At 34.6% G+C, this 24,604-nt stretch overlaps 3 protein-coding genes across 4 annotated transcripts; 1 reads left to right on the forward strand and 2 right to left on the reverse strand.

Annotated features, from left to right (window-relative positions):
- Window positions 1-535: 535 nt before the first annotated feature.
- Window positions 536-4,186, forward strand: LOC106446996 (probable protein S-acyltransferase 19). 2 transcript variants are annotated; one of them, XM_013888837.3, is made up of 10 exons: window positions 536-729; window positions 1,004-1,100; window positions 1,189-1,302; window positions 1,381-1,779; window positions 1,852-1,920; window positions 1,998-2,069; window positions 2,141-2,269; window positions 2,354-2,434; window positions 2,521-2,721; window positions 2,826-4,186. In XM_013888837.3, exons 2-10 carry the CDS (start codon window positions 1,056-1,058, stop codon window positions 3,855-3,857), a joined length of 2,142 nt encoding a protein of 713 aa, XP_013744291.1. In that variant the 5' UTR covers window positions 536-729; window positions 1,004-1,055; the 3' UTR covers window positions 3,858-4,186. The 2 variants fall into 2 exon arrangements, with proteins under 2 accessions (XP_013744291.1, XP_022574406.1); XM_022718685.2 differs by lacking the exon at window positions 536-729 and having other exon boundaries at window positions 804-1,100.
- Window positions 4,187-6,293: 2,107 nt separating this feature from the next.
- Window positions 6,294-8,150, reverse strand: LOC111200381 (putative F-box/LRR-repeat protein At4g15060). The gene has a single exon (XM_048774113.1). The coding sequence runs from the start codon at window positions 8,012-8,014 to the stop codon at window positions 6,998-7,000; it is 1,017 nt and encodes a 338-aa protein (XP_048630070.1). The 5' UTR covers window positions 8,015-8,150; the 3' UTR covers window positions 6,294-6,997.
- A 6,256-nt stretch (window positions 8,151-14,406) lies between these two features.
- Window positions 14,407-15,779, reverse strand: LOC125602559 (putative F-box/LRR-repeat protein At4g15060). Its single transcript, XM_048774153.1, has one exon. It carries the CDS (start codon window positions 15,346-15,348, stop codon window positions 14,407-14,409), a length of 942 nt encoding a protein of 313 aa, XP_048630110.1. The 5' UTR covers window positions 15,349-15,779.
- Window positions 15,780-24,604: the final 8,825 nt, after the last annotated feature.

Raw genomic sequence — 24,604 nt, forward strand, 5'->3', positions numbered from 1 at the left:
ATTTTTAGCTAGAAAAATATATACCAACTTTTTTTCTTGGATATTATTAATCAAAATCAGAGATAAAAAAAAATCAGTAATATGGAAAAGGTTAACTAGACGTCGTAGACTATAACATTCTGGATAGTTTAAAGAAATTTCAGGAATTTTGAAATTATTTGAATATTTTTAATTAATTTTATAGTTGTGATTTGAAATGGTTAATTAATTTAGATATCCAACCTAACCTTGGATCTATATTTTTGTATTTATTTTAATAAAGTAAACTATTTCAAAAAGATTATTGTTTATACAAAATCGAGATAGAGAATGAAACGAAAAAATCAAGGAATGATAGAGATTGGGATAGGAAACCTCTCCAAAAGACAGACCTGTTTGCAATTAATAAACAAAATATTGTCTGTTAAAAAAAATAATAACCCTTCGATTAAATAAAACATTAACCTCAACGGTTGGATTTCAATTTTTTATTTTTCCCAAGAAATGAGGGGTTTACATAAATATCATTTTGACATAAAAGAAAAAGAAAAAAATCAAAGAGATGGAAAAAGACACGTAAGCGAAGAATAAAAGCTCCGGTAACCACTTTCATTTGTCTGTCTCTGCCTTTTAGTCTGTCAACGTTTTTCTATTTTGTCATTTTTCTCTCTTCCAAAAATTCCTTTCAGTTTCTCTCTTTCTTTGCTTGGAGTTTGGGACTAAGGAGGCCATGGCTGCTCTTCTTCCTCTGTAAGCTCTCTTCGCCCTTTACCTTTTGCAGCTAATTTGAATATTGACTTAAAGGTCAATTCAAATCTCGCATTAATATGTAGTATTTTCCATTTAATTAAAATAAATAGACTTCAATCTACTTTCCTCTTTCGTCACTTGACTATGACTGACCTACCATAGTTAGAGCACGACTAATAGAGGAGATTGAGAGAGAGAAGAGAGAAGATATTTTCTCAGTCCATTTACTCCTCCCCTGACTCTCTCTCTCGTATCTCTCTTTGACGATTTGCAGCGCCGCCGTCTGAGACTTAGGGTTCCGTTTTCGATTTTTGAAATCCGTCAGTATGGTGAGGAAACACGGCTGGCAACTCCCCGCTCACAAATTTCAGGTCTTTGATTCTATTGATTTGTCATTGCAATTTGTTTGTGATGGGGTTTGCTTATGTAAAGTTTGTTTCTTTTTTATGTATTAAAAAGGTGATTGCTATCACGGTGTTCTGCTTGTTGGCTGTAGCCTACTATGCTTTCTTCGCTCCTTTTGTTGGTGGACGCGTCTGGGAGTTCATTCTCCTCGGTCTTTACTCTCCTGTGGTATGTTCTTTACTATATCCATTCCTTCTGAATCACAAGTTTGAGCTTATATAAGTTTTGTTTCTCTTTGTTTTGCAGGCTCTCATTGTTTTCGTGCTTTATGTTCGGTGTACTGCAATCAATCCTGCGGATCCAGGGATCATGTCCAAATTCGAAAGAGGGGGTGGTGGTGACATTGGACATCATGACTTACCTTCCAAAGATATCGCCAGGAGATTTAGTGAGGCGGGCAGTCACCTGCAGTCTTCTCCTTCTGTTGCCTCAAGGACCTCTACTTTACCTGCAAACTCTAGCGTCAAAGGCTCTGTTGGAGACGCTCAGAGAGTGGAGCCTGTTCCTCCGAGGAAATCTTGCTATAATCCTTTGGCTATCCTGTGCGGCGTGTTTGTTTATGAAGATTGTCGCAAGAAAGAAGAGATAGATGAACAGCAAGGGGACAGGGAAGAAGCTCTCTTTTGCACCTTGTGCAATGCTGAGGTATTATGATGCTACATTTGCATGCTTCTTTACTGCCATCTAATCCTTTTGTTGATTCCTTCTTTGTGTCAGGTACGTAAGTTTAGCAAGCATTGTCGAAGTTGTGACAAATGTGTTGATTGTTTTGACCATCATTGCCGGGTAAGTCTTCGTACCATTGTTACAATGTTGAAGCTGTTTGGCTAGAGTTTTAAAGATCGAATGTTTAAATGTTACAGTGGCTTAACAATTGTGTCGGTCGCAAGAACTATATCACATTTATATTGCTGATGGCTGCCAGTCTTCTCTGGGTACGTATATGCTCTTCATCAAGCTCACTCTTTGCTTTAACCAGTAATCAATTAATCTCTCCCCTTCTCAGCTCATTATTGAAGCAGCAGTTGGGATTGCGGTTATAGTGCGTGTGTTTGTTAACAAAAGGGAAATGGAAACAGAGATTGTCAATAGACTCGGAAATGGATTTTCTCGGGCACCTTTTGCTACGGTTGTTGTAAGTATTCTTAGTGTAAAGAAATTGGAATAGTGTGAGTGTAAGCCTCTTGATGTTCCTGATGCTTTCTTGCAACTTATGCAGGGTCTCTGCACTGCTGTTTCCATGCTCGCATTGTTTCCATTGGGTGAACTTTTCTTTTTCCACATGCTTCTCATTAAAAAGGTGAGTGCGGAAGATGTGGTTATGGCATATAATATATGTTCTAAGTGACGTGAACTCACTTCACTTTCCCTGTTTAATACTAATAGGGCATTACAACTTATGAGTACGTTGTGGCAATGAGAGCAATGAGTGAGGTTCCACCTGGAGCTTCTGTTGATGAGGAAATGCCTAATGTGCTGTACTCTCCTTCTGGATCTGCCACGACTGGCTTTAGTGGTGGAAGCTCCCTTGGTCTATCGTACAAAGGAGCCTGGTGCACTCCGCCTAGAGTGTTTGTTGATTATCAGGTATCATTTTCTTTTCCCAAGAACCCTAAATACATCAAGCTTGCATTGAGTATCTATTCATTTATAGATGTGTGGGCTTGATATACTTGTTACATTGGTTGCAGGATGAAGTGATTCCTCATTTGGACCCTGGAATGGTTCCCTCGACGGTAGATCCAGATGCAACTGAATCAGCAGAGAGGGGCAACAAGATCCCAAAGAGACCTGTCAAACTCAGTGCTTGGAAACTCGCAAAGCTGAATTCAAATGAAGCCACGAGGGCAGCAGCTAGAGCAAGGGCGTCATCATCTGTTCTACGGCCAATAGAGAACCGTCATGCACAAGACGATGAACTTAGTTCCAGTGGCACCATGAGTGTCGTCAGTAGTGTAAGCGCAGATGCAAATGCGGCTGCGATGAGGAACAATGATCCAAGGTTGCCTCTTTCTAGAAACTCTTTTGCTCCAAGCCATGGTAGCAAGGACGAGTACGAGACGGAGACCCACAGTATGAGCAGTTTCAGCAGTCCAAGCCATGTTCACGAGGCTGTCTCGCTTAGTCCTCTCCCTCAGTACCATACTGCTGGCAACCGCTTTGCGGCAGGGGCCTCATCGAATGCTCCCCGGCCACCTCTCAATCCAGGAATGATCCACTCAACCTTTGATGAAAAGATAATGCAGAAAGGAAACAAGGCCGATCCAGTGCTACACCCTGCTCCTGCTCCCGCAGCTTCTCTTCTGAGAGATGTGAGAAGAACATCAGTTGTTTGGGACCAAGAAGCAGGTAGATATGTATCAGTACCTGCAACAACATCTGAGGCAAGAACCAGATTAGCTTCACACCACCAGCCAATTCCTAGCTCACACACTCAGAATCCAAGATCCGTTCTTCCACCTCAAGATTCTTCATCAGGGAAAGCTCCTCTTCATCCTCCTCCACCGCAGCAAGGAGAGAAACTGATGTATACAGGTGACTCTATCTTCTTTGGAGGTCCGCTGGTAAATATCCCCAACAGAGATGGCCTAAGAAACGAAGGTGACTCGGGAAGAGAGGGGCAAGACAGAATGACATTGGCATTACCTCGGGAAGCTAGATTCAGAAGAGACACAACCTCAAACCAGCTTCCAGTGTTTGCTCCTGTGGGTACCCGCAAGTAGAAACCAATAACTATTTCAAGGACTATCTTCTCATCGATCTGAGACTGTCAGGGTTAAGGACATACATGTAGCTGTTTGACGGTCAAAACTCATGGAGTTCGCTCAGCAGTTACAGGAAAGTCTAATGGGGGTTGATTGAATCTTTTGAGTATTTGAGATTGAGAGGTTTGCGGAGGACTTAATGAGGCAGAAAGTAGAATCCTTTGTGAACATTTCTTCCACGGGTTTAGCCTTTCTTACTTCATTGCTTCGTATTCGCTTTAAGGACCAGTTTGTTGTATGACTCCATGAATCTAACCTCTTAATTTTATGATCATTACTTTAGAGAATTAGCCATTGTTCAAAGTTACATCTTGGTTCTGGATACAGTCTACATAACCTGTTTCCTGAACCGTTACTTTCTCTTCCTCCACTTTGTAGCAGCCACTGATGCCCTCCCCCACCGAGATATAGCTTTACATATAAACAGATCGTGCAGCAGATTATAACATCCTTCGGTTCAATGTTAACCTAATAAGTCACTTCGTCTCTCTAGCTAAATTATGTATTCAAAGATCCAATGATCAGGGCCGGCTAACATAGGGATAAACAGTGACCGTCCGGGTCCAAACCAATGTCCACGTAGTTAAAGGGGCCTAGCATATATTTATTTATAAAAATTTCAAATATTCACCAATTTTGATTGAAAAAAGTCCTAAAATATTTTACTGCATGTACATAATTTGTTTCATTACAAATTTTATATATTTTTTTAATTTTAGATAAATATAAGTATTAAAAGCTTAAAAAAATCAGCAGTCTAAATAAATATTGAGCCAGTCCGGCCAATGATCCAATCTCACTTCGAATAGGGTAAATAAAACATGTAACAATCTGTCTATGATCCGATTTGTGAAAATTAGATATAATTTTTTTTGATAACCGTAAGGATTCCAAAGGTTTTCTATGCGTAAATACTAATCCCACGAGGTTCATATAAATTGATATAATACATTTATAAAATAATGCATTAGAAGATTTGAGATTGCATGATAAAATAAGTTTGGATAAACCGTTTTCAAGGTAGTAAAAGACTGCAAAGAAAGCAAAACACCAAATAAACCATTTAAATAATAAAATCTAAGATTAAGATTATTGGTTGTCCATCATTCTCTAGCAGGAATAAACGAACATTAACTATTACATGCCCTTGGCGAGCACAAGCATGTTGTACAAAAACGTCTTCCTATTCAATTCTTCAGCTGTAGAAGAAGGCATTAGTTTCGGTTTTCCACCACAAGTCCCCGAGCTGCATCCAATGTTTATACGTACATTAATTACTGAACGTTAACTCATTAGTACCAAGAGCTTTAGAGTTTTCACTATTTACGTATATCCCTACTTATTTTACGTAGTTATTAGAGTAACATGTATACAGATACAGAGCCGGCGATATCCTTAAAGTGACCGGTTTCCACACCAAGGCAGCTCAATTCAGTTTCGTGGAGCGAAGAAACGTTGAATTAAGCATCGACACAGACAAAACTAGCGAAGAATGTCTCATGAAGGCAGTGACACAAGCCAAACTGAACCATCTCCAAGGACTCTTGCTCACTGAGTACACGAGCTATGCAGACACATCATCAGTCCCAGCGCATTACGTGCTCTTCTGGGATCTGAAGCCCCCTCACGACAACGAGTCCCCACCAAAGCTAGACGAGAACATGCTGGAGGATTGCTGCTCTGAGTTGGAGGTTTGTCTAGATTACGTGTACAGGAGGTGAAGGAACAAAGATAAATCAATTGGTCCATTGGAGATTAGATTGGTGAGTTTGGGTACCTTTGATGCCTTAATGGACTTTAGTATCTCACAAGGATCGTCAGTGAATCAGTATAAAGACACCAAGATGTGTTACATCTGGAGGAGCTCTTAAGATTTTTGATTCCAAAGGTTATTGGGAGGTTCTTAAGCAAGAGAGTTCCTCAGTGGGAACCACTTGATTTAGATTCTTAGCTTTAATCTCTTCTTCGTTAAGTGGGTTTTGCGTTGTGCAGTTGCTCTCGTACACCTTGTATCCGGTAGGTACTTGAACATATAACCATGTTAAAAATTTAAGTGAATCTTTACAGCCGTTTAAGTGTCTAGATGAACAATTGCATGATAAATGGTTGCAGCCTTTGGTGATAAACTATTAAAACTTTTGATGATTAAATCCTTTGGTATAAAACCTTTGTATTGGGGCTATTGCAAACTTAAGTATTCTATATGAAGATTTGTAGGTACTGACAAATTATAACTTGAACAAGAGTTAAATATCAGAAACTAATTGTAAAAGAGAGAAAGAGAGATTCATTGTCAACTATCATCAAAAATCTTCGAAAAACACATATAAACACTAAAGCTTTATTAATTATGTATCTTAATCTAAAACAAAAACAAAAATGAGACTTTGATTGTTTTATTGTACAAAAAAAATTCATGTAACCCAAGAATTGAAATAAGATAAAAAAAAACTCTTTAAAAAAGTGATCTCTAGTTATTATCCAAGCAACCCAAATAACCAATAAAACCATATACACTATAAATCCAATTCGGGAAAAAAGAACCCGTTAATACATTATATAAATGCAACTCTGAATCTTATTATATAAACTATAGCATCATATCAAATGATTCAGCTACTCAAACAAATACGAGTTTGACATCTTTTGAACCTCGAGAAGAAAGTGATAAATCTTGTATAACCATTTCAAGCTCATCCTCTTCCAGTGCACTATCCGATGATCGAAACAAGATTGTCGCAGTCTTTAAGCAGCGAGCATTACTCAACACATATTTGACCAGATCTACCTCTTTTTGCGACCCATATATCCGTGTCCACTTGAAAGTTTGGAGACTCGACAACAGACAATCTGGAACACAGGCCAGTTCATTCTCCCAGCAAACCGGTGGATCCTCACAAATATTTGTATGAGCCTGAGATAAAAAGAGACAGACTGTCTGGCTTACACGTACGTTAAATGCCAACATAGTATAGATAATAGATATGTTTCGAAGAAACTTACACCATCTAGATGGATCTCAAGCTCTTGTAAATTAGGAGAATCCTTGAGTAAACGAACAAGTAATTTTGACCAATTTATAGTACATGAACATAGCTTCAGACGACGAAGCTGGCTGAAGACAATACCCTCACGATACAAAGCCTGCACGCAATAAAAAAAAAATATGGAGGATGTTCTAAACTGAGATCGACAGATGGATTAAAACATGTTACCTTTTCGGCTTGGTCAGGTATGCATAATGAAAGCCGCTTGACATATGTGATTAAACTAACAAAGTTTTCTGTATCAAGGTATGTCGAATCAACTTTCATCTCCTCCAACTTAGGCATATCATCAGAATAGAAGGAGTAACCATTATAATCAAAATCAAAATCAAAATCAGTATCACTAAAGTCATGATGTTCACAAGTATAATCCGTAAACTTAAAATATTTTAAAGATGGAGTGTTCATCACAAGCGCTTTGAAAAAAGATCCTCTACATATCTTTAGGGTTAGTCTCTGCAGGGACGGCACAATTACACTAAATGTTTTCAGTTGTTCACTTTCACATCCATTGTGTTTCACAAATAAATCGTCAAGAACAGGGCAACTGGAAAGAAGTCGGTGAAGAGATTTTTGATCTGCATAAGTAACACCATGAAGAAGCAAAGTTTTCAGGGAAGGGAGACAAGTCGTACGAGGAACATCAACGAGAATCCCCTCTTCCAGTTTCAAGATCACAAGCGATTTGCAAGTATACAAACTACTCGGCAGTTTAGTAGGATTGACTTCAAAAGTAAGGTCAAGACTCAACTCATGAAGGAAGCGAGTCACTGCAATAGCTACCCACATTCTGATATCTTCCCGTGTAACTGATCCTTTGTATCCGTAACTAAAACTGAGACGCAAGCTCTCTATGACTGGAGCTCTATGTTGTGGCATATTCAGAGTGATAAAATCAAGTAAACTATTGTGTTCATCCATTGAGTCGTCGTACGCAAGTTTAGGCAGCCACATCCAGAGAAACTCCCATCGCTTGGATAAAATACTTGTGCTTGCAGCAACTTTTGTTGGAAGAAACAATAGTACCTTCAAAAGCAATTCATCAGGCAACTGACTGATTTTGTCCATATCTTGGCTAACTCCAAGCACGAACAGAAGCAACGAATCAGAAAAGACTGCAAAATATTGAATTGTCTTCACGCCGGCTGTTATATACTTAAGGCCTTGGTGCTAGGGGAAACAAAAAGATTTGGTCCTCTAATAATTTTATTTTGGGAAAATTTCCTAAAAAGTACACGAACTTATTTTTATTTATTAATAAAATAAACAAACTATTTTGGATCTTCGTTTGATACACAAACTATTTTTTGTTACGTATTAAATACACAAACTTTTGAAAATTGCAGGTTTTACACATCGTTTTGACGGCGTCAACTATGTGGTGACGTCGTTAGTGTTTAATTGCACACTTGGTTAAACTGTAAATGAAAATTCCTTAAAGATACGCGAACTAATTTTCATTTACTAATAAAATACACTAACTATTTTGGATCCCCGTTTAATACACGAACTAAGTTTTGTTTTCCACTTAATATACAAATTTTTGAAATTTGCAGATTTTACACATCTGTTCAGACGACGTCAACTATGTTTAACAGAATATGGCGTTAGTTTAAATTAAACACGTGCTTAAACTATGAAACACATCGTCAGCCAAAAACTCTCTTATTCTCTAAACTTTGTTCTTTTTCTTTTTTTTTTCCGCTTTGATTTCCCTTTATATCGCTTCGAAGTGGAGTGGATTTCCATGTCATGAAAAAGGACAAAGAAACTAAATAATTTTAAACTAGTTTCTGATTTTGGAATTAGTTTAGTGTTATGTGTTTCTGATTCTTATTTCGTTTTGATTGCAGTGATAATGAGTCAATCAAGGTTAATTTACATTATGGAAGGGTAATAGAAAATGTGCAATGCTTATCAAATAATATATAGGGGATTTTATTAGCAAATAGAAATTAGTCCATATATTTTTAGAAAAAATTTCTTTTTATTTTCTTAATGAATATACAAGGAAACTATTTCCAATATTTTCTCTTTCTTGATTCTGGTTAGGCCTGGGCATTTTACCCGGACCCGAAGACCCGACCCGAAACCGATCCGAAAAAACCCGGTTCGGGTAGGAACCGACCCGATCAAATTACCCTATCGGGTCTTGTTGTAGAGGACCCGCGGGTCTTGGACCCGACCCGACCCGAACCCGAAACCCGATGGGTACCCGAATTAATAATGTAAATTAAATAAAATGCATCAAGGGGGAATCGAAGATGGGTTATTTGTCTAGAGAACATGGGGTCAACCACTAGGAGACAACGAATTGTTGTTGTATTTAGCAAAGTTTAGTATATATACACATTTTAATATAATAAAAACACAAATTTTGAATAAAATTTTGAATATGTTCGGATATATAAATATTTTCAGATATTTTTTTGTATTTTTAGGTCTTTTTTTGATCGAACCCGAACCGAACCCGACCCGAAACCGAACCGAATCCGAACCGATAAATTCTAATTACCCGAATGGGTCTAACTATCGAAGACCCGACCCGACCCGGCACGACCCGAACCGACCCGGAACCAAAAATTTGAAATTATCCTATCGGATCCTAAACTCTTAGACCCGAAAGACCCGGACCCGAAAGAACCCGACCCGAATCCGACCCGACGACCCGAATGCCCAGGCCTAATTCTGGTTCTATATTATGAGGTTGCAATTAAGTTTACGATGTATTGGTGATTGTCATTGGCACGCAACTTGAAAGGTTTTTAGACTTGTTAGTCCTATTAGTCCGAGATTGAAATTGATTCATTACCTTTTCAAGACTCACTTTCCCCAAGATTACGTGTACAGGAGGTGAAGGAACAAAGATAAATCAATTGGTGCATTGGAGATTAGATTGGTGAGTTTGGGTACCTTTGATGCCTTAATGGACTTTAGTATCTCACAAGGATCGTCAGTGAATCAGTATAAAGACACCAAGATGTGTTACATCTGGAGGAGCTCGTAAGATTTTTGATTCCAAAGGTTATAGGGAGGTTCTTAAGCAAGAGAGTTCTTCAGTGGGAACCACTTGATTTAGATTCTTAGCATTAATCTCTTCTTCTTTAAGTGAGTTTTGCGTTGTGCAGTTGCTCTCGTACACCTTGTATCCGGTAGGTACTTGAACATATAACCCTACAGTCGTTACGATTGTCTAGATGAACAATTGCAACTGTTTATGATTGTAAGTACTAGTGATAAATCATTGCAGCCTTTGGTGATAAACTATTAAAACTGTTGATGATTAAATCTTTTGGTATAGAACCATTGTATTGAGGCTATTGCAACCTTAAGTATTCTATACGAAGATTTGTAGGCATTGATAAATTATAACTTGAAAAAGAGTTAAATATTAGAAATCTATCTTTATATATAAAATACACTTTGAATCTCTCCTGGGCGTGCCAACAAGGACGCCACGTCATCAATTCGCAGGCTCCTGTTGCGACACGTATGAAACACATCGTTTCATTTATTATGTATTGTAATGGGCTTCGTGGGTTTTAAACATAACGCGTGACTTTGTGGCCTTTTAACGCTACGGCGGCGTTCTAATTCACTATTCTTAAACGGCGGTGCAGTGACGCCTGAGCTTCATCTCAGTTTTTGAAACAGTCCGATTGATGGCTTTTTCTTGTTTAATTCCACTAATTCATTCACCCACGACGATGAATTCAATGCGTGGTTCTAATAGCGAGTATAAATAGGTCAGTGTTTATCTTCTTGGAATCACCATCTCTTCATATCTCTTACTATCTCCGATTTTCATATTTTACAGTCTTAGTTCATCTCACTCTTTCCAAAAAGGCTCCGACGAGATCTCCGGTGACTAATGGGAACTCCACGCCGAAGAGATTCTTCAAACGGCTGTTTCCTCCTCCGTCTCCGGCTAAATGCATCGTCGCGAGACAGCACGTCTCCGTGAAGCGGAATGAGGCAGCGTGGGTTTGGATAAGAGCTTTGATTCTCCAAGAGTTTAAGAAAAGTTAGTGCTTTTTGATTTTTGATCCCAAAAAGGTGCTTTTTGACTTGATATCTTCTGGTTCTGTCTCAGTTATGAGATATGTTAGATTGTTTGTAACTATTGTGTAGCTTAGGAAGGCTATTGCCATTGAAAATATGTGGATAGAAGTGAATATATTGAAAAATATTAGGATCATGATGATGCATATTAGGATCATGATGATGTCTATATTGTGATCCAGCTAGCTCTTTTAGCTCAGACTTCCTTGGAGAGTCTGAAACAAGTGGTTTATTGTTTTAGTAGCAACAACAACAGTTGTAAGAGAAGATTTAGAGCCAAATTCTCTAATGAGAAACTTAAGAACCAATCTTCATGCTAATAATATCTTTTATGATTGCAGGTTCTGAGCCAACATTACAGATGAAGCTTCAGCCATGGTAAGAAGGTGTTCTATTCTGTTTTTAATAACATGCCTCTCTTAGGAAGGTGTTCTGTTCTATTTGGATGCATTATCGACTCTTTATTTACTTTGTTTTCCAGGCGATCCAGTGGGCAAAATTGAGAGAATAACCACACACTCTTTGTTTAAAAGTTGTGTTGACCACATTGTGATATGTTTTCACTTTACTTTTTGAATTGTCTCCACTTTGATTGATAACCAAATGATAGAAAAGAATGTGTAACTGATACACACAAGATAATTATGCAGATTTTTCTGGAGTGTCGTTTGAAACTGATTGAACACCCAACGTTAATGGTTTCAATAGAACTTCATCAATCATGAGAAAAGATGTTTTCTAGACTAATAAAAGAGTTTAAAAATGTACAAAAAGTAACAGAAAACAGAAAGATGAGTTCAGTCAGATGACGAATCTGAAGCATTCTCCAAAGATGGTTAAGGAAAAGTACTCTACAAGGCTTGGAAGAAAATATGATAATCTTGAAATTCTATCTAAAATTAGCCATAAAGGGTAAAGGTGGGACTATAAGGCAACGGTTACCAAAAGAGTAATCTTGAAGTTGATCTAAAATTAAAATATTGTTTTAAAAAAATTATATGTTGTATATAATATTAATGCATATATTAATATTTTCAAATTTATTTTACGCAATAATGATAATTTTAGTATATTGACAAATTTTATTACTAAATATTTCAAAAGCATTAATGCTTTTAAGTTTATGTTACGTGATAAAATATATTTATGTTATGATAAAAACTTGTATATATAAAGAGTTTATTGTTTAATTTTTATTAAATACTTTGGATGTATGAAAATTAATTTATTTTGATTTTATCTCAACTGATAATGTATTTATTTTAAAGATCTCAATCTCTTTTGATCGAATTCAATTGATTTATGTATTTTATAGAGTTATAATACTTAAAACACTATAAAATCTTATAATTCTAAATTAAAACAGCAAGAATATTAAGAATACGGTCATTTTTAGCTATATAAGTGAAATTTTGTATATACAACATAATCACACTCATATCCAAATTAACATAAAAAAGATCTACAAAAAAATATTTTTTTTTTATAAAACCGATCCATCAAATTCCACACGTAGTCAAAGTTTAGACAAAATGAGTAGCGGATGACATATACTGACTAATATACAACATGCATATGTTAGACGAATATCATAATTAGGTCCCACAAATATTTAACCCACAAATATACTAGAAATTCAAAGTCTTTCTAAAAAAAATAAAATACAAGGTGATACAATATTTTTATGTAAAAAAACTATTATTTTCATGTATATATTTGAATTTTACTTATTTTTTATGATCTCAGAATTAATGATCTGTGAGTGAAATAAAATTAATATATTTATAAATTTTATTCTGTAAAAATATCAAAAAAAAAAATCCTAAGCTTATTAAACTCGCTTAAAAATATATTAACAATAAAATCATGTATTAAAATTACCGTTTCAAAGAATACTCATAAAACTTTTGAATAGTGCCGGAAAACTTTTAACTAATAATTTTCTACTATGTAATAAATATTTACAAAATTAAAAAAAAAAAGAAAAAAACAAGTTAATGCTTACGAAAAGAAAACAATAGATTTATCAAAATTATATAAAAATTATTTCTTTCATTTAACAAAAACCAAAATATCATATTCTGCCCGTAGGACAGGTCGACCCTAGTATTATAATGAGAGAGTTTTTACTCTCTCCTAAGCCTATCCACGTCATCAGTTTTGCTTATTTATGTAAGACCCGCATAATTATTCAAGTTGTTTATATTCACGTGTTCGGGTCTGGTTGATTTATGGGCCTATTACTTAAACTCTAATTTGATATAAAGCCTAAGCCTATCTTAATAAACTAACCCAAAAAAGTCTGGAAGTCGTCACTCCTTCAACTTCGTCTGCAACCTACGGTTTCCCCAATCCTACATAACTCTCTAAACTTTTCCAATCAAATCCATGAAACTCTTCAACTTAGTAAGTATTATTGGTTGTTGTATTTTAATAGATTTAAAAATCTGAACTAAATTTAGTGTTATTGGTTCTGTGATTTTAAAATTTGTATTAAAATCATGTGTTATTGATTTAATAATTCATAAATTCTATATCAAATCAAGTGTTATTCAATCGTACGGATTTAATAATATATTTAATTTTATAATGGATTTGAATGAATTTGTTTGGATTTTTTTGTTAAAAATACAAAGATTCAAATCCGAGGAAAAACCTTCAGATTTGCATATTTTACTTGGATTTTATAAATACTAAATCAATCAAAATATATAAACCAATAAAACCATAAACACTATAAATCCAATTCGGGGAAAAAGAACCCGTCAATACAATATAAATGCAACTCTGAATCTTATTATATAAACTATAGCATCATATCAAATGATTCAGCTACTCAAACAAATACGAGTTTGACATCTTTTGAACCTCGAGAAGAAAGTGATAAATCTTGTATAACCATTTCAAGCTCATCCTCTTCCAGTGCACTATCCGATGATCGAAACAAGATTGTCGCAGTCTTTAAGCAGCGAGCATTACTCAACACATATTTGACCAGATCTACCTCTTTTTGCGACCCATATATCCGTGTCCACTTGAAAGTTTGGAGACTCGACAACAGACAATCTGGAACACAGGCCAGTTCATTCTCCCAGCAAACCGGTGGATCCTCACAAATATTTGTATGAGCCTGAGATAAAAAGAGACAGACTGTCTGGCTTACACGTACGTTAAATGCCAACATAGTATAGATAATAGATATGTTTCGAAGAAACTTACACCATCTAGATGGATCTCAAGCTCTTGTAAATTAGGAGAATCCTTGAGTAAACGAACAAGTAATTTTGACCAATTTATAGTACATGAACATAGCTTCAGACGACGAAGCTGGCTGAGGACAATACCCTCACGATATAAAGCCTGCACACGATTAAAAAAGAAAGAATAAGGAGGATGTTCTAAATGAGATCGACATATAGATTGAAACATGTTACATTTTCGGCTTGGTCTGGTAGGCATAATGAAAGCCGCTTGACATGTGTGATTAAACAAACAAAGTTCTGTATGTCAAGGTATGTCGAATCGACTTCCATCTCCTCCAACTTAGGCATATCATCAGAATAGAAGAAGTAATCATCATCATCAATACCATTAGTATGCTCATAAGTATAATCCTCAATTTTGAAATACTTCAAAGATGGAGTGTTTATCACAAGCCGGTGAAAAAAATATCCTCTACATAGCTTTAGGGTTAGTCTCTGCAGGGACGGCACAATTACACTCACTGCTTCTAAAAAATGCTCACTTTCACACCCATCTTGTTCCACAAATAGGTCCTCAAGAACAGGGCAACTGGAAAGAAGTTTGTGAAGAGATTTTTGATCTGCGTAAAGCACACCTTGAAGAATCAAAGTTTTCAGGGAAGGGAGACAAGACGTCCGATGAACATCAACTAGATTACTCCCTTTCAGTTCCAAGATCACGAGCGATTTGCAAGTATACAAACTACTCGGCAGTTTAGTAGGATTGACTTCCAAAGTAAGGTCAAGACTCAACTCGCGAAGGAAGCGAGTTACGGCAAGAGCTACCCACTGTCTGACATCTTCAGGTGTAACTGATCCCGTGTATCCATGACTAAAATTGAGACGCAAGCTCTCTATGACCGGGGCTCTATGCAATGGCATATTCAGATTAATAAAACGACTTAAACTCTTGCGTTCATCCATTGAGTGATCGTACTCAAGTTTAGGCAGCCACATCCAGAGAAACTCCCATCGCGTGGATAAAATACTTGTGCTTGCAGCAACTTTTGTTGGAAGAAACAATAGTACCTTCAAAAGCAATTCATCAGGCAACTGACTGATTTTGTCCATATCTTGGCAAACTCCAAGCACGAACATAAGCAAAAAAGACTGCAAAATATTGAATTGTCTTCACGCCGGCTGTTATATCTTTAAGGCCTTGGGGCTAGGGGAAACAAAAAGATTTGGTCCTCTAATAATTTTATTTTGGGAAAATTCCTTTAAAATACACTACCTAATTTTTATTTGCTAATAAAATACATAAACTATTTTGGATCCAGTTCAATACACGAATTAATTTTTACTGCCAATTAAATATACAAATTCTTGAAATTCGCAGGTTTTACACATCGCTTTTGATGGCGTCAACTATGTTTAATGGAAGTGGTGACGGCGTTAGTGTTTAATTGACGGCGTTAGTGTTTAATTGCACACAGCTAATAAAATACATTAACTATTTTGGAACCCTGTTTAATACACGAATTAAGTTTCGTTTTCCTTTTAATACACACATTTTTGAAATTTACAGATTTTATACATCTATTTAAACGACATGTTTAACAGAATATGATGTGACGGCGTAAGTGTTTAATTGACGGCGTTACAGATTTTTCGTTTTCCTTCTTCTTTGCTTTGATTTCTCTTTATATCGCCGATTTCCATGTCGTGAAAAAGGAAAAAAGAAACTAAATAATTTTAAACGAGTTTAGTGTTATGTGTTTCTGATTTTTATTTTTCGCTTTGATTGCATTGATTATTAGTCAATCAAGGTTAATTTCAAAAGTTTGTGTGTTTAATGAGAGACAAAATTTAGTTTGTTTAGTAAACAGGGATCCAAAATAGTTTGTGTATTTTATTAGCAAATGAAAATTAATTCTTGTATTTTCAAGGAATTTTTTTTCACAATTTGACCACGTGTATAATTAAACACTAACGTTGTCGTTACTTCTGTTAAACATAACTGACGTAGTCTAAATCGATGTGTAAAATCTACGAATTTCAAAAATTTATGTATTTATTAGACAACGTAAATTAGTTCATATATTAAACATAGATCCAAAATAGTTAGTGTATTTTATTAGCAAATAGAAATTAGCTCGTGTAGTTGTATGGATTTTCCTTTTTATATTCTTACTAAAAAAAACAAGGAAGCTATTTCCATTTTTTCCCCTTTCTAGATTCCGGTTCTATAACGTGAGGTTGCAATTAAGTTTATGATTTATTGGTGATTGTCATTGACACGCAACTTGCAAGGTTTTAGACTTGTTAGTCCCTATTAGTCGGATATTGAAATTGATTCATTACCTTTTCAAGACCCACTTTCCCCATAAAAAAAAGGTCTCGATTAGTTTGACAACTTGCTATTTATTATACTATTCATTACAAAATGATTTTTTCGTATGTTCTCAGATTAAAAGTTAAAATGATTAATATTGTTTATTCCCTTAATAAATAAAATATATAAATTATTTACAAAATAAAAATGAATTTTAATTATTTTAATTAAATAAGTGACTAAAATTATTAATAACAAGAACGATCCAAAATCAAAAATATATTTTCAAATAAAAAGATTTCCGCATTTAAACTCTCACGTTGAATGTTAGAAGGGTTAATATCATTTATACATTTTACGAATAAAACATATAAATTACTTACAAAATAAAAAAAAAATTAAATTATTTTGATTAGATAAGTGATTAAAATTAATAATATGACGAATTATCCAAAATAAAATATTTTTAAAAAATATTATTCTTATTTATCTATACTATTAAAGCATAATCCCTACTAGGATTCTGCTTTTGTTTTACAACTTATTTACAATGACATGTCATCATCTACTTTTAATTTCAATAAATGTATTTAAGGAGTTTTCATTAAAGTGTGTTTTCTCTTTATTTATAGACAATTAATATTATCACAAAACCAATCTAATTAACGTTGACCAAAAAACCGTGGAAGACATAGAATCTTAGATAAATAACTGAATGAAAATTAAATATATATTTATTCCATGTTTATGTGGCGTTAGTATATAAAATCATCAAAGCAAAATTTATAATACATCAATTATATAACAATGAAGATCCAAGTATCTCTCTTCCATGTTTATGTTTTGAAAATCAAACCAAAATTTTAGCGTTGAAGACCACCTCCAAGCAAAATTAAAACCAATTTAGTATTAATTAGGATATTTCATATATGTCTATCAAGTTTTTTTATTATTATTGACACTGATAATTTTGAATTCTATCAAATTTCAGAATATATTTATTAATTATTTAAAATTATCTAAACAAAATTTTATAATACATCAATTGTATAACAATGACCTCTTCCATGTCTATAATTTTCCTTTATATTTACAATGTTAATGTTATCCACCTAGAGTTTTCTTGAATAAAATAAACAAATAAAAAAGGAAAGTTTAATCTTAGATACACATTGTTGCCATGTCCGATTTGTTAAGAATCTTAAGATGCTATATACATTAACTAACTAAATCTATTTATTATTCTACCGAATATTCTTCGCATCATTATTCTAACCAAGCAAAAAAAACAAGAATTAGTGATGGCGTTCGGGTACGCATTCAAGTTTGATCCGATGTCTATTCCGGTTTCGGGTTTTCAGGATTATAGATTTCAGTTAATTTATAAATTTCAGTTCGAATATTTTAGATTTTTGTGGATTTGGTTCGGGTTTAGATAAACCGTTTAAATTATTTTTAAAAACTAAAAATTCATATATACTTTAAATTTCTCAAAATCTAAAAATAAAAATAATATATTACATAAATTTCAATAATTTATGCCAAAATATCTAAAATTAACATATAAATTGGTTTGAGATGAATATTTAGATAAATAATCGATAGATATTTCAAATATTTTTGGTGTTTTGAGTATTGTTTAGCTATTTTAGACATTTACTTTTGAAAATTTTCAAATATCATATATATTTTGGATATTTTTTATATTTTAAATCTAAAGTTAATTAATATACTGAAGTATATAAATTTATTTTGGATACTTTTGAGTACTTGAAATATTTCGGTTTGGATCGGTTTCGGTTCTCTAATTACAAAATTTTTGAACCTATTAGGATATTTAACCAATTTTGGTTTGGTACTATTTTTTCGGACTGGATTCGGTTTGGTTCTTCAGATTCAAGTTTTTTTTCCCAACCCTAACCAAAATAATCAAACTGAAACCAAATTCAAATACATAAATAAGCGAACGATTCCTATATTTTGGATTAAAAAAATGAAACCAAAAATTGAACTAAAACCAAAAAAAACAAAACAGAATTGAAACGAGAATAATCCCGCGCTTTTAAAGCGCGAGTCAAAATCTAGTTGTATTGTTATATGAAAATATCTTTTAATAAAAAAATTGAAATTTGAAAAACAGAAAACTCATTACTAAATAATAATAAAGTAAAATTCTTAATTTTGTATAACTGAAAAGAAATATTGTATTATTTTTTAAGATTTATCTATTAATAATGGTCGACAGATTATTAAGAATTTTCAAATGAAAACATGAATAATAATTGGTTAAAAAGACATAAATAATAATTTATACAGTTTTTAATTAGTAAAAAATATATAATAATGGTCGACAGAGTATATCCGCATTCGAGCGAAACATATACTATAGAGAAAGGGTATTCTATTTTTTTAATTCCTAGTTCGTTAATTAATTCGTAGTAAGTGTAACAACGAATTTACGTCGCTGCTACCCTGGGTTTTCCTCTCAACCTCTTTCACATAGCCTGTGAGATGAGCAAATTGGTTTGCATACTCCTTAAGCCATTTTCAATGCTAGTAGTATTCCTCGTTGGCATTGATTCCTTGACGCAACTAATTTCCAAAGTCCTTGATCTGGTATTGGATTTTCTCTGGCACCAGACACAAGTACCATAGTGGTACGCCTTCTTCCGAGGCTAGATTGTCTCACCGCTTCTTTCCTCAGAGCCCAGACCATCGTCTGTCAGCTCACCTCTCAACTGAACCAAGGTTCTCTCAGGTTTACTGCCGCTCCGCCTTCCTGCAACTCGTTTTCTTCAGATCAGAGTTTGGCCCCTGTTCGTTGCAGTTCAACCATCGGATCCCTTCCTCTACGCCGCGTTTTCACCTTCGCCGCATTTGACTACTGTCGATGAAACCGGAAGGGTCTCACTGGGCTGAGCCTCATTGACCTGGATCTGAGTCAAGAAAGCCCACAAAAGCTAATGTGCCAGTTTCATAGGCCTAGGGTTTCACAGTGTAGCCTCTTTGACTATGCTGAAAATTTTTGGTGGGATCAACAAGTTTTTTACTGAAACAAATTTGTACTCACAGAATCCTCTGGAAAAGTAGCCTATCTTTTCATTTACCTGTGGGTTCATCAGGACCATCATTATCATCCATTTCTTCCTATTTAAGGAGTGTTCTCCCTCCAATCTTGTGGAGGTGTTTGTCCATATCTATAACCTTCTTGCTATCTTGTGGGGCGGTTTGTTCGGGGACTGAAGATGCAGCAGGATTCGTTTATGAGTTTCCGAAGTGCGGATTGGATACCAACGTCACAATTTAAGGTGACTATCTCTCTCCTGTCCAACCATGTTGTGAAGGCTATACTGACGCATTCAAGCACCATCTTGAGTTCACTGTCATATTCTTTTTTTGAAGACCTATTCTTTTTGTCTTATGATATTATAGTTTATGCTTTCAATCAAAAAAGATGGATATTTCCCTCTATCATTTGTAATCAAGCAATTTGAACTTAATGAAAAAGTTGTGTTCCGAAAAAAAAGCTAGCTTGCCTTCATATTTATTTCCCTTAATTATCCTATCTTGCAACAAACACATCTTCTTCTTCATCTGAACTTCCAGGGTTTGTCTTGTGTCCAATGAACTCCTCATCAACAAACTCAGCAACAGATTGCTCAATCTCATGTTAGTAACGATCCACATCATCGCTATTCTCCTATTTACTATTCACGACTTCTGTTTTGTCATCTCCATTCTCTTCCCTATTGCCAACTCCATTCTCGTTTTCTTTTTCTTCTTGTTCTCAATATTTTTCATTCTCACTATTCATACAATAATCAACAAACATTCATACAAAACTCATTTTTTCACAAAATTGCATGATTAAGCAAAGTGAATGACATTTAAGAGCAAAAAGTTATAAAGAAACTCTTAAGAGATAAATGGATTAAGTCCAAGCTTCTATCAAGAGAAATATTGAAGTTAATAACACAATAAGATCAAGTTTGTGGATACAATTCACTTTGTAACCAAACCTTCATTCTTGGTAACTACATTTATAATTTAGAAAAAATAAGCAAAGTGAATGATAATCACCCACCATATAACATGAGGGACAATAGCCGGCTTTGTTCTCCACCGCAATAGACGAAGATTCAGTCTCCATCACCAGAGGCAAAGCTACTCCATCGCCAAAGGCAAGGCTTCACTACTCCATCGTCGCGGAGGAACAAAGACAAGAGTTCAATGCTGTCTGTCGAGGACAGAAAGGCACATATTAGTAGGCCTGCATATTAGTATATTTCATTTATCTCATTATTTCAAGTGACATCTACGTGATTTACTTTGACTTGTTGAAACAACTTATACAGTTGAAACTTGAAAGTGATGATAAGAGACAATGATTCGAGCAAGAAGCAAACGTGGAGAACAAGAAGCAAACGTGGAGAACAATACAGTGGATAGCCAAATAAAAGTTCCATAATTTGCATGGAAACATCTGAGACAATATAATATGGGTGAATTTGATCAATATTCATAAGAGACCCCAATAGCCATAGTAAAGTAAAAGTCATGGGATGTGACAATTAAAGCCAATTCTTGACATTTTTCGCCTTGCAACTCGCGTGCGCATGAAGATAAGGAGAGTAGCACATTTCTATCGTAATCATTAGTTTACTATATTCACGTAAATGGAAACGCAACGTTTTTGTAAGTGTATTACACGATAGGCACTATACTATATATATGATGCAGTATACGCACATCAAAAAGCTAAATAGACCATCAGCCTGGGTGTTTCTGGGGCGCGAAGGTGGACTCCAATTCAATAAGATAAACTTTATAGCAGTGATGACCATAAAAGGCTTGAAAGTGTTTGACTGTACTATATATGATACATTTATATGCTAACATGACATATAAGGACATTAAGGATGAAAATTTTAGTATACTATATGTGATGTATAGTCCGCCGAGGGTGCTATAGGAAAACATTTTGTTGTAGAAGGCATAACAAGTGGTTCAAGTGGAGGTGACTATACTGGATACGTTTGTACACTAACCAACGGTGTATTCTAACGGCAAACAAACTATGATATGTATACAGTGCATAGTATAGTTACCAACATAACATCACATCTCACCTACGAAACTCCAGTCCATATGGAGAAAAAGTAATCACGCATGGGGTATATCGGGTATGTAAATGTGTTATTTGTAGATAGATGAAGCATAGATCAAAACTTGTGAACTTAAAGAGCTCCCAATTGGTTGAATATACTATAAATGACGTTAGTATACAAACAAAATGGTGGGTATGGCCATTTTACAAAATGGCGGGTATGGCCATAAAACTTGCGAACTTAAAGAGCTCCAAATTGTTGGAATCTACTAAAGATGACTTTAGTACACAAAGTAAAATGTCGTGTATGCATGTTTGATAAACTATACTATATTATAAATTATATAGTAGAGTATGCCACTAAAATAGAAAGTTGTGTGTATCTTCTTACAAAAGGGTCACAATTAATACAAAGGGATTGAACTGCAGTAGACACAATCAAGATCAACATGATTGAGCGTACGTGTAAGGAAACAAATGGTTGGTACCAAATGGGTGACTTTGGCTGTCTTGTTGGAGGCGGATCCACGTGAGTGGCCTTATGCGGTGACATAGCAGACAGTGTCTAGCCTTCTGCAATACAAGAGGCATACCCCCAATGATGCAACCTACATTCGATGATTATCGAATAGTCTAGTAACGCCCAAACTGTAATTTTCCCTTGAACACTCTCGCATTCGGGAAACAGAAAGAGACGGTTGTTTTCAGAGAAGCAAACAATCAACATTGATAATTTAGAATGACAACAGCCCTGACATGTATATTGGAATGGTGAAACAGTTTCAATAGTACCTTACAAAGCTTTGGTCGATGACCCCGTTCGCGCAGATCTGCAATTTATTGCAGAGGTATGTATCAATTTAAAAAACCAGAGCAGGATTTCAGTGAAAAAGATATTACGGTGGTTTAAAGCTCTTAAATCGAACTTACCTCCCTTGATGCCTTCGCTTTCCCGTCTGAAATCGGCATGCGTACGCCACTTACCACCACCTTTTGTACTAGAAATGCCACCGCAATTCTGCCAAAGGTTGACTCTCTCCAAATATTTATTCTTTGTTGCTTTGTTAGAGTTAGAAAGCAAATGGAATTTGTTAGAGTTAGAAAGCAAATGGAAACTGTTCAGTTTTCTGGATAAATAAAAATGGAAGAAGTGGTGGGCCCACGCTTGCTCACGTGTAGGATAGAGCATTATTGTCATTATACATAAATATGGTTTCTATATCGTAGCCTAACATATAATATGGTTAGAATCTTAGTTTCGTCTATTGCTATTGTTATGCGTTCAAATTTTCCATATAATATATAGGAGAAGAATTATAAAAATAGAGTTTCAAAAAAAAGAAATTATAAAAATTGAGGACAAAATAATTTAGAAAGATAATTGTTGGTGACACAACAATTTTGAAAGATAAGTGCAATGAGATGGATGATGACTAATCTATAACTCCATTCAACGTCTGCCAACACTTCTCAACTTACCCATGAATCGTAAAGCCACAACCAAACCCTCCCAGCCCGATTTTATTAGGGTTAACGTGATTTTCATAAACGACTATGTGATCTGTTTTGTTTTCCGGGTCAATGTCGGGTTAACAATTGGATTTTTATTAGGTTAACGTAATTTTGAACACGTTTTTATTAGGAAATCACAACTACCAAAAATAAGCCAAATTGTGGAATTAAATAAAAGAAATAGTTTAGGGGGTTTTGAAGGAGGTATGAAAAAAAGAGGAAGGGGGTATGTGATGATTGGTTGAAATGTAGTTTAAAATTTTGTGCAGCACAAAGTACAATTTTGTCCGTATAACATTGTTAGAGATGTAACTGTTGTAGCTGTATAATAAAATATTATTTTAGTAAGTTGGGACTTTATAACCAAATTTTATTTTTATGGTTGCAATTTTTTTAAATTAACTTATATCATAATTGACAATTTTAAAGATTATTGATATACAATGGAGCAGTTGAAACTCTTATTCAACAATCGAAACCATTGTAAAAGATAGTTGAATTTTTTTAAATGCATACTTGGATAAAATGGAGTTGAAAAATTCAACCAGACACATGTTATTTTCTAAATGTTTTTGATATTTTCATTTTTTCATAATTATTTGAAATCAGTAACCTGATTATTAATTAAATAATTTATTTTTGATATTTTTATTTTCTAAGTGGAGTATAAAAGTTAAATGTATGTTGAATAATGATGTGAGAGAAAGAGAAGACAATGTAGAATGTTAAGATATAAAAAGATGTTGAATGTTATAACTGTACACAGGGTCTGAATGGTTCAAACTAGGGGTGGGCACTTTATCCGATATCCAAAGTGGCACCCGAATCCGATCCGAAAAACCCGAACCGAAATCCGAACCGAAGTAGCAAAATACCCGAACGGGTATTGAATAAGGAGAGATTGGATACCCGAACCCGAACGGATAATACCCGAACCCGAATGGATATCCGAAGATAACCGAACATATGTATAATTAACCTTATATTTCTAGTTTATATCTCTCATTTTATATAAAATATTTATATTGATACTACACATACTTTAAGTTCATATGATATACATACAATTACGGAAAAAATGATTTGCTACTCACTTAAAATACATGTCAAGTTTTTTATTTCAAAAATTAACAAAAAGTTACATCCAAAATTAAAAAAAAAACTAAATTAATGTCTTTTTAGTTTTAAAATATTATGTCTAAATTTATTAACCATTCAATCTATTAAAAATAAAAAAATTAGTTAACTGAAAGTTATATTTTTAAATACAACAAACTTGAGAAATGAAAATTTTAATTTTTTTATTCAAAATCTAAATATCCGAACCCGATCTGAAATAACCGAATCCGAACTAAAAATACCCGAACCCGACCCGAAGTACAGAAATACCCGAACGGGTTCTAGACCTCTATACCGAAATACCCGAAAATCCGAAATACCCGATCCGAACCCGAACGGGT

The sequence above is a fragment of the Brassica napus genome, chromosome A1 (assembly GCF_020379485.1).
Source record: "Brassica napus cultivar Da-Ae chromosome A1, Da-Ae, whole genome shotgun sequence".
Classification (NCBI taxonomy): Eukaryota; Viridiplantae; Streptophyta; class Magnoliopsida; order Brassicales; family Brassicaceae; genus Brassica; species Brassica napus.

Bases quoted from the DNA above. Each gene is read 5' to 3' on its own strand.
- LOC106446996 (XM_013888837.3), top strand. From the start codon at position 1,056: ATGGTGAGGAAACACGGCTGGCAACTCCCCGCTCACAAATTTCAG. The intron at 2,070-2,140 runs GTACGTATATGC...TCCCCTTCTCAG, and splicing joins TGGCTGCCAGTCTTCTCTGG to CTCATTATTGAAGCAGCAGT. The intron at 2,722-2,825 runs GTATCATTTTCT...CATTGGTTGCAG, and splicing joins GAGTGTTTGTTGATTATCAG to GATGAAGTGATTCCTCATTT.
- LOC111200381 (XM_048774113.1), bottom strand. From the start codon at position 8,014: ATGGACAAAATCAGTCAGTTGCCTGATGAATTGCTTTTGAAGGTACTA.
- LOC125602559 (XM_048774153.1), bottom strand. From the start codon at position 15,348: ATGTTCGTGCTTGGAGTTTGCCAAGATATGGACAAAATCAGTCAGTTG.